General features: G+C 39.3%; 1 protein-coding gene across 7 annotated transcripts in view; it reads right to left on the bottom strand.

Annotated features, from left to right (window-relative positions):
• Positions 1 to 10791, bottom strand: part of LOC129680835 (broad substrate specificity ATP-binding cassette transporter ABCG2) — a 56642-nt gene that overhangs the window by 13995 nt on the left and 31856 nt on the right. For all 7 annotated transcript variants that reach the window (XM_055612596.1, XM_055612598.1, XM_055612594.1 and 4 more), the window contains 5 exons: positions 10340 to 10497; positions 8038 to 8189; positions 7117 to 7221; positions 4981 to 5231; positions 652 to 734 (listed from right to left, as the gene is read on the bottom strand). In XM_055612596.1, coding sequence (XP_055468571.1) covers positions 652 to 734; positions 4981 to 5231; positions 7117 to 7221; positions 8038 to 8189; positions 10340 to 10497 — 749 coding nt within the window. The remainder of the gene's footprint in view (positions 1 to 651; positions 735 to 4980; positions 5232 to 7116; positions 7222 to 8037; positions 8190 to 10339; positions 10498 to 10791) is intronic.

Below are 10791 nucleotides of genomic sequence, written 5' to 3'. Positions count from 1 at the left end.
ACTAAATGAGCCTTACAAAGGAAAGTAATTCTGACTAGGCTGCAAAATGGACGAACCATTAAGACATTGTACTGAGGGAAATAAGTCAGTCATCAAAGGACAAACACTTATGACTCCACATACAGCAATTTCATTTCTAGAGTTGTGAAATTCAGAGACACGGGTAGGATGCTGCTTCCCAGGGGTGAGATGAAGTGGGCACTGAGCAATTACTTAATGAATATGTTGGATCCACTGGAAAAATACTTATCTGGAGATGGATGTTGCCAGCAGACACAATAGTGTGAATGTTATTAACCACTGAGCTACACGTGAAACTGCTTAAAAGGACACATTTATTTATGTGTTCACAGATTTGTATATATGGAAAAGCCAACTCTTTCCGTTTTCAATTCACAACTCATTCTTCCCACAAAAAGTGACATTTATCCTGAACGTTTATTAAGCTTAAATCCTTAATCAATATTCATAAGCTTAAAGAAATTAAGAAAATTTTATCAAAACCAAGATCCAAATTTTGTTGGTTTGCCTATGGAATACCTTTCTGTACCTCTTTTCCAAAATAAACTTTCTACTTTTCTTTTGCTCAGAGCTAATCTATTCTAATTTTCTATACAACAGAATGGGAGCGGAGGATCCAAATTTACTTACCTATTCTGAATGCCAGCAGGATCATTTTTCAGGTTAAAGTAAATGGCACCAATAACTAGTCCCAGTACGGCTGTGACAATTAACTTTAAAAAAAAGAAAAGGATTTCAAAATGTTTGCATACCACTTATCATTTTTCTAAAATTTATTTATTTATAAATTACAGTTTGTTCACTTTGTATCCCACCTGTGGCTCCCTCTCTCATCCCTCCCAATCCCACTTTCCTTCCCTTTTCTCCTCCTATGCCCCTCTCCCAGTCCACTGATAGGGGAGGGCCTCCTCCCCTTCCCTCTGACCCAAGCATATCAGGTCTCATCAGGACTGGCTGCATTTGTCTTTCTCTGTGGCCTGGTAAGGCTGCTCCCCTCCATCAGGGCAAGGTGATCAAAGAGCCAGCCACTGAGTTCATGTCAGAGATAGTCCCTGTTTCCATTACTAGAGAAACTCACTTAGAGGCTGAGCTGCCATGGGCTACACATCTGTGCAGGGGTTCTAGGTTATCTCTATGCATGGTCCTTAGTTGGAGTATCAGTCTCAGAAAGGACTCCTGGTCCCACAGTTTTTGGTTCTGTTTCTCTCCTTGTGGAGCTCCTGTCCTCTCCAGGTCTTTCTATATCCCCCTTCTTTCTTAAGATTCCCTGCACTCTGCCCAAAGTTTGTTTATGTGTCTCAGCATCTGCTTTGATACATTGCTGGGTAGAGTCTGTCAGAGGCCTCTGTGGTAGGCTCCTGCCTGTTCCCTCTTTTCTCCTTCTTCCTAGGTCCATCCTGTTTGTCTTTCTGAGTGAAAATTGAGCATTTTACCCAGGGACCTACTTCTTGATTAGCTTCTTTAGGTGTACAAATTTTAGTATGATTATCCTATATTATATGTCTAATATATACTTATAAGTGAGTATATACTTATAAGTGAGTCTTTCTGCTTCTGGGATACCTTACTCAGGAAGATCTTTTCTAGTTCCATCTATTTGTCTGCAAATTTCATGATTTCCTTGTTTTTAATTGCTTAGTAGAATTCCATTGTGTAAATGTACCACAATGCCTGTATCCATTCCTCCGTTGAGGGACATCTGGGTTGTTTTCACATTCTGGCTATTACAAATAAAGCTGCTATGAACATGGTTGAGCAAATGTCCTTGTTGTATACTTGAGCATAGCTTGGATATATACCTAGGAATGCTATAGCTGGATCTTGAGGAAGCGCTATTCCTAATTTTCTGAGTAAGCGCCAGATTGATTTCCAAAGTGGTTGTACAAGTTTACATCCCACCAGCAGTGGAGGAGGGTTCCCCTTTCTCCACAACCTCTCCAGCATGTCTTGTCACTTGAGGTTTTGATCTTGGCCATTCTGATGGGTGCAAGGTGAAATCTCAGGGTTTGTTTGTTTGTTTGTTTGTTTTGATTTGCACTTCCCTGATGACTAAGGATGTTTAGCATTTCTTTAAGTGTTTCTCTGCCATTCTATATTCCTCTACAGAGAATTCTGTTTAGCTCTGTACCCCATTTTAAATAGGATTACTTAGTTTGTTGGTATTTAACTTGAGTTCTTTATATATTCTGGATATTAGACTTCTGTCAGATATAGGGTTGGTGATGATCCTTTTCCAGTCTGTAGGCTGGCGTTTTGTTCTGATGACAGTGTCCTTTGCTTCATGGACACTTTCCAGTTTCATGAGGTCCCATTTATTAACTGTTGATCTTAGCAAGTGAGCTGTTGGTGTTCTCTTCAGGAAGTTGTTTCCTGTGCCAAAGAGTTCCAGGCTCTTCCCCACTTTTTCTTCTAACAGACTTTGTGTATCTGGTTTTATGTTGAGGTCTTTGATCCACTTAGACTTTAGTTTTGTGCAGGGTAATAAATGTAGATCTACTTGCAGATAGATATCTACATAGATATCTAAACCACACAAAGACCCAATTAAAAAAAAAGATACTCCAACCAAGGACCATGCAGGGAGATAACCTAAGACCCCTGCACAGATGTAGCCCATAGCAGTTCAGTATCCATGTGGGTTCCATTGTAATAGGAACAGGGACTGTCTCTGACATGAACTGATTGGCCTGCTCTTTAATTACCTCCCCCTGAGGGGGAAGCAGCATTACCAGGCCACAGAAGAAAACAATGCAGCCACTCCTGATGAGACCTAATTGACTAGGGTCAGAAGGAAAGAAAAGAAGACCTCTCCTATCAGTGGACTTGGGGAGGGGCATGCATGCAGAGGGTGGAGGAAAGGAGGGATTGGGATGGGAGGAGGGAGGGAACCACAGGAGGGATACAAAGTGAATAAAGTGTAATTAAGAAAAAATAAAATTTAATAAAAAAATAAGAACAAAAAAAAAAGAACTTCAGACCTACCTCTTATGAGCACAGATAACTTTTTAAATGTAAGTGATGTCCATCTAACAAAAATTAAACATTCATTTATATACTTTGGAATTTCAAAGCTCAAAAAAAATCTACTTTAACAGTATCAAAACAAACTACAGCATGAAACAAACTAAAATTGGTATAAGCATATATTTAGTGTATACATTTAATGTATAGTTGCATTGACACATACACTTTTTTGTATGAAACAAGTCAAGTCTTAAAAACATGAGGGGTGTGTGTGTGTGTAAGCTGAGGTGGCTGTGATTTCTCTGATGAGGGTGGTGGGAATGAACATTAGTCCTCTGCCAGAGAAGCCTGTGCCTTTAACCCCTGAGCTATCTCCAGGGTAATGTAAAGTAGTCTGTGAAGGCCACTTTTGGCAAAAAGCAAGGTTAAGTAGAAAAAGAGAATCATGAAGTGTGAAAGCTTGTTTGGAAATGCCATATTCAGAAGAAAATTAAAAATCTTTGCTATTGTGATAGAAATTTAGGATGGGGAAAACCCATTCCCTTGGCATGTTTTTATAACTCTTCTACTTTTGGTAAGCAGGGCAAGCTTTTAAAATAAATTGTAACAGCTCTATTAATATATAGTTTACACATATATAAATGAGTCTAGTCTTTCAACAGTATTCACTATTCCAAACTACACACTTTGCATCATTTTTTTGCATTCAAACTTGCTATACTCACACTGCAGATGGAGATGCTTAGGATGTTTAGGAAGCCTTTCCAAAAGGCTTCCAAGTTCTGAAACCAATTCTAGTAATCTTTGAAACACACTGACAAAATTACTATCCCCTATGATCCTGCCAGTCTTTGACTAAGTGTACATGTTATGGAGGCTATTCTATGTGTCAACTTGACCCAGCTGGGAAGATAAAACCTCCATTGAGAAACTGCCTTCATCAGAGTGCCTTGTGGACATGTCTGAGGAGGTATTTTCTCTATTGCTAACTTACATAGGTGGAATCATGCCACTGCTGGCAATACTAATCCTGGGCATTGAGCCTGAGCTATTCAAGAAAACCAAGGAAGACAAGTCAGTGAGTGGTGGTCCTGCATGGTCTCTGCTTCAGTCCCTCTGCAAAGTTGTATTTCCCAGTGTTGTATCACAGCAAATAAGAAAACAAACGTGAAAGCAGCTATGCTAAGTCTTGTACAATGGAAGGATGGAGCTTATCTACAAGCTTTCTGTATTTCTGACTTCTGTAGTTTTGAATAAATGGGTAAAAAAAAATCAAATTCTTCAAATATGTTATTTTTATTCAAATGTACTTATCCATTTTTTCAAAGTATGTTCTGTGAGACTGTAATTAAATATTGTGAATTTATACTCAGCTGCTAAGGACTCTACAAGCGACTAATATCTCTTCCAAATGGATTTGATTTAAAAAAGTTAGCATATTAAAAAGACTAAATTTTAAAATACAACTAGCAAATTCATTCTAAGATCTACCAAATATAACCACATCTGACTATCTGCCAAGTCGAAATTGTATAGGTAACTCACTAGCTCAAGCCAAATTTTAGCTATTGCAAACAAAATAATTATTAGAATCTTATGATCATCATAAGATCATAAACATTGTATGAAACCAATACTTACAAAAATAAACAACATACATTATATTAAAAAAAAACATATGCAAAGGTCAGTAAGCTGGGGCACAAATGACAAACAGGCCAAATGTACATTTATGTAAACTCATGAACTAAGAATGATTTTCATAAAATTTTACTACTCAGGAAAAGAAACACAAAGAGATTGTTGTTTACAATTTGAAACTGAAAGTTCAGTGTCTGTTACTAGAGATACAGTGGAGAGGATACAAAATTAGAAGGATAAGTAGAAAATAAATAAAGTCCTTAAACAGATATAATAGTAGTAGTAGAAAAAGAGAAGCATTAGAGAAGAAGAATCATGAACCAAGCTCTCCCTCCAGAGCATTAGTTGGGTTACCTGAGCTATAGAGGCTTGAGGATTCCCCAGCAAGTTTTTGAATGAACGCTTGGCAATCCATCTAAGCTGATGACAGAAGGAGGTAGCATATATGGGCTCTTTGAAGGTTGATATTCCTTTCTTTTTCTGAGCATCCGGAAGATGGTCTAATTCAGCTTTTGTTTCTCTATAGATGGAGGAGTTGGCATAAAACTCAACTAAGTTTTCTATTATTGGCTTCTCTCTCTTGGAAGGTTCTTCAATCTTGTTTGCTTTGGACAAATGTGGATAAAGAAGTAAAATATTAATACTAAACAATTGACTTAACTCATTTTTTTCTATGGTTCCATAATTCTTTAATCCCTTAAATCTACATTTGTGTGTATTAAAAAATACAAATTGGCTGGACATATGTCAGGATTCTGAGTGCTTGTGAGAACACTCCAAGAAAACAAGAGTCTCATGGCCTCAGTTTTTTCAAAACATGGACTTGACCTTGGAATGTGTTTCACGCTTCTCTCAGGTGTGGTGGATAGCACTGAGTTTACTTCAGATTACTCATTCTTGCTTGCTGCTGTTACTCAATTAAATGGTTATACTATGCTTTATAGCCTCTACAGAAATACATGATTTTACCACGAGCAGCTTGTCCTTGAGAGTGTCTTTGGGCAGCTTGATCTCATGAGAACTTCACTCAGCTAACTTTCTTAAATCTCAGAGCATTAATTGTGCACAAGTCTAACTAAAGTTAGATATTGCATAAGACTTCACTTGACCTCATATATTAGCTCCATTTTCTCAGGGCCCACTGCCTCTGGAGGGTGACAGGCATGGTGGCACATGACTTTAATGCCAGCATTCATCAGGCAGAAGCAAATGGATCTCTGAATCTCAGGACAGCTTGATCAACATAATGAGTTCCAGGCCAGCCAGGGCTACATAGAATAAACTTAAACTAAAACTTAAACTCTCAAAAGAATAAACTTAGTTACTGTCATGGATTTGCATAGCAGAAAAAAAACTAATTGGTGCATGCTTGACGACATCTTATGGATTCAGAAAACTCACTGACCTTTTCTATCAATTTAGACCCTAATTATTCAAATGGACAATATTCTATACAGAGTTGTTTTTGTTTTTTTTTTAATTTTGGCTTTTGTCTTCTACTACTCACAGATGGAGAAATTCCTTTGTTTCCTGTTTTTTGTTTGCTTTTTCTGAGATAGGATCTCACTATGTATCCCAGGCTTGTGCAGACCAGGGTGACCTCAAACTCACAGATATCTACTTGCCTCTGCCTCTCAAGTGCTGGGATTAAGGGCATGAGCCATCATGTAGGCTTGTTTACAAAATACTTAGGATGGCTAATCTTGGTTGCCAACTAGACCACATCTGAAATTAACTAAACCCCAAAGGGCAGGGTACACCTGTGAGGGATGTTGCTTGATTGACTCATTTGAGGTAGGAAGACCAAGCCTAAACATGGATCTTTTAAGGTGGGAAGACCCACCTTAAATCTGGGCAAATCGTTTTGGTAACAGCCTATGGAAAGGACAAAGAAGGTGAAATATGGCTTCTTGTCTACTTGTTTTCATTATCCCTAGGAAGTCCATCTATCCCACTGCTGAGACATTCCTTCACTGGTATTAGAGCATACGGCTTTAAAATTCCAACATACATACAGTGAAGACCAACTGAGACATGTAGCCTCAACTGAACAGCTACTGGAATCTTGGACTTTCTGTCAGTAAACAACCACTGTTAAAATCAAACACTCATACACACACACACACACACACACACACACACATCCAATCTATCAGTTTTGTCCCTTAGAGAACCCTGACTAATACAATACTAGTAAAAATAAACATTTTAAATTGGAAATTTGATTTACAACTAACACTTTCAAGAAAATGCTCATTTACAAATTAAAAAAACCATCCATAGCACTTATAAACAGCAGTCGGTCTATTAACTATTTTCACAACACTGAATTCCAATGGATTTAAAAACCATGCTTTTTGTTTTGCTTTGAGGCATGGTCTTACTATGTAGGCCTGGCTGGCCTACAAAAGCATGTTTTAATGAGCCACACTACTGTGCTTTAACCAAATCAATTAGACTCTCCCATATGAATTTACAAGATTCATATACCTTCATGGTCTTCTTCCTCTCTGTTTAATACGACAGCAGAAGAATCTCCATTGATGACATCAAGGAAGAAGTCTGCAGGGTTATTATAGGCCTCACAGTGGTAACCTAAAAGAAAGGCAACGCATGGACACAATCCTGATGGTACTGGAAAACAGAGAACTTACACTCAAAGGGTTGGGCAGGGAGGCTTGCGAAGACAGAGCCTAGCAAGTTCTCCTTCTTCTCACTCTCTTTTCCCTTCACTAATACATCCTTTTCTCTTATCTATTTAACAAATGTTTCAATAACTCAGAAGGAATTTCAGACACATGAGAATGTCTTGCATTGGTGTGTACATAAACCATGACCTGCAAAGGGCTCCTGATATGTGCTGCTGCTGATTACTCTTCAGTCCAAGATCTAAATCCAGGTCAAAAAAGAAAACGTCAACTCTCCTTGTGTGCTCTGATTTTAAGACTTGCCTGTCATTATTGCTCCTTCAGCTACTGAGTGAAGACACTTCAGCTACTGAGTGGAAAACTGAAACACCAGGATCTGCTATATGATTAAGGAGACAACAATCCTAGGTCTTTCCAGAACTGTTCAACTGACCAAACTGCTAGATGAGAGTCTACTCATAACTACTGAACCTTTAGAGAAAGGCTGCCATGACTGGGAGACTGAAGCAGTACAGGCTCAGTCAATAGAGACACCTAGGCACAAAGGACACAACTATTTAGATAGCACAGGAAAGTTAAAGGCCTAAGCAAGCAAGTACAACATGAAGAAAAACACCAACACAAAACTGAGCAGAGGTTATTTAGAACGGAGTAACCACAGTAAATCTACATGAAGACTAAGCAGCACTCCTGTGGATCCTATGCTCTGTCCACAATTAGGTGAAGAAAGAACCTATACCACATGGGGAACAATCAACCATACCTGCTGATGCAAAGTACTGCAAGGCCTCTTGTGCTGGCCCATGGAACACGAGTTTCCCAGAGGCCAATAAGGTGAGGCTGTCAAACAACTTAAAGATGGAATAGCGAGGCTGATGAATGGAGAAGATGATTGTTCGACCCTGTTTCGACATCCTAAGTTACAAGAAGAAAAATAACAAGTCATTAACATTCTGATCCTCACATTTATTTTCCTGCTGTGAAAACATCAGTCCCAATTTCAACTTGTTTTTCTCTTACACACACAATGAATCGGTTCATCTCAAGGTATCTGCTTGGTGCCTAGGAAAATGAAAAGTGATGCTTTTATGAGAACCTAGGGCAGTTAGGAGGATGGCAGTTTTGTAAATCAGTTGTAAATAAAGTGCTTAGCATGTGAGAGGCCTTGGACTTAACCCTTGGAAGCAAACAAAATCCCAAGACAAATGATTCCAGCCAGGATTTCTTAAGAAAGGAGCAGCAGCAGAACTGAACCCACTAAAATGCTGACTGTCCAATGCAGACACTGGGGTGGTTTTCACAGGTGCTGGGTCAGAGTCTCTAGGAGAATACGTGTGTGTGTGTGTGTGTGTGTGTGTGTGTGTGTGTGTGTGTGTGTGTAAGTTAAAGAAAGGCCTTTATTAGGGTGAGGAAACACACACCTATACAGGAAGGCACATAAAATAAAGGACGCTCTGCTTGGGACTTACAGAAGCCAAAGCCTGGTCTTCACTGAGAACAGGGAGTTTTAAAGAATGCTTAAGGAGACTGTTCTCCACCAATTTAGAGTTGCTCAATTTGACCAGAGGCAGATGGTCCTCTGTGAGTTTGAGGCCAGGCTGGTCTACAGAGTGAATTCCAGGACAACCAGGGCTATACAAACCCTGTCTTGAAAACCAAAACAATCAAACAAAACAAAAACCCACCAAGCTAGAGTATCTATCTAGAGGTAGGATATAGAATAGATGCATCTAGGAGTTCCTTGGATACCAAATAGAAAATGTAAAGCTCAGTCTGAAGTGTATCAAGTAGAATTCGCAGGGCCTCACAGGAATGACAGAATGGAGAAAAGATAGTCAAGGTAGAAAAACACATTTTACAAAGTATACTATAAGAAGGTCTACTCAGCAATCTATAAGTCAGTGTTCCTGGGCAAGCATCCCTATGTGTGTGTGTGTGTGAGTGAGTGTGTGTGTGTGTGTGTGTGTGTGTGTGTGTGTGTGTACTGTGAGATGATATTAGATGAATAAGGTAGGTAAAGAGAATGCACCAAAAGTTATGGAACCATCCCAGGTGTTCAACAACAGAAAAATGGGTAAACAAAGGGTCTTGTAAGATTTGGCATTTTCAGGAAAGTAGATGTAACTAGAGAAAACTGCATTAAGTTAAACCAGTCTAATAAAGACAAATAGACTATGTCTTCTCTAATCTGGGGTTCCTAAACTGTATACACATAAAATCACGCATGCATATATAACATAAAATTAGTAGTGCAACTATTTATTAGACAAAGAGGCACAGGAGTGGAAATAGAAGGGTGTACTCAACATGCAACACATATTTGTGTGAAAATAAAACTGTATGAAACACAGCACTTTGGTATAATAAATAGGTACAATAAAATTTAAAACTCAAAAGGAAGAAGAGAGACTGCAGCACAGAAACCCATGATGAACATTCACTCAGGAACTGTAAGATCTGGAAGGCAGCAGGGAGCTACCAGGAAGAAGCAGAGCTGTGTGAGGCTTGATCCTCAGAGTAAGTCTGAGGACTAGGTACATCAGAATGAGTATATCCTCTGAGAGTCCCCACTGAAGACTCCCGGATTCCAGACCTACAGAAGCAAAATCTGCACGTTTACCAGACTTCAGGTACTAAGTTTGCACAGAAGTGCTTGAAGAGGCAGGCTGCAGTGGGGTTCTGCTGTAACAGTACACTGTCTTTGCATCACCCTAAGGTAGCTGGGTTCTCTTGTCTACTTGATGTTCCCAGACTTACCAGGCATGTTCTATCTTAGGGCCACTGGCTTTTCCTCCAAGCAGATTCTGTCACTAGATACAACCAAATCTCACTCCCAGGCCCCTTGTCCATGTCAAGATCCTCCTTGACCCTTTTGCTGTTTGACACAGCAACTCAGCCCCACCACAGACAGCCATTGTTACCTATGTTCTTATTTCATCATTCTTAATATCACTTCTTTCCAAATTGTGTTGTTTACTTCTGAATCTCCTGCACAAAAAATACCTCCCACATAGAAGTGAGCAGATAGTAAATAAATAAAAGATCAGTGCTCTTGTAGCATTTACCTTTTCAGGAGCAAAAGGACAGCATTTGCTGTGCTTGAGTCCAGACCAGTTGTGGGCTCATCCAGGAAGAGGATGGAAGGGTCAGTGATCAGCTCCATGCCGATGCTTGTCCTTTTTCTTTCTCCTCCAGAGACACCGCGGATAAACTGAGTTCCAACCTAAAGCAAGTGTCATCTTTACCAACAAGAGTGATCACAGTTGCCTTCATTGTGTAAATAAATCTGTCCACCCCTGATTGTCCCCAGAAGTTTCTTGAAAGCACATGTTCTACCTCTTGTCTCTTATGGAGACACTTTATTGTCTTCACCCTGGAGATTTTTACAAACAGCAAAATGCCTGGGAGAAGGCAGTTTCTTTTCTTCTTCTTCTTTTTTTTTTTTTTTTTTTTTTTTTACCAGATAGGACACTAAGGCTCTGGTTAAAACTTCAGGTTGCCTGACCTGAATGAAATG

This window comes from Psammomys obesus, unplaced genomic scaffold (genome assembly GCF_907164565.1).
Source record: "Psammomys obesus unplaced genomic scaffold, mPsaObe1.curated_primary_1811, whole genome shotgun sequence".
NCBI classification, from domain to species: domain Eukaryota; kingdom Metazoa; phylum Chordata; class Mammalia; order Rodentia; family Muridae; genus Psammomys; species Psammomys obesus.
The sequence above is the reverse complement of the archived record's forward strand: the minus strand, read 5'-3'. Positions and strand labels throughout refer to the sequence as shown.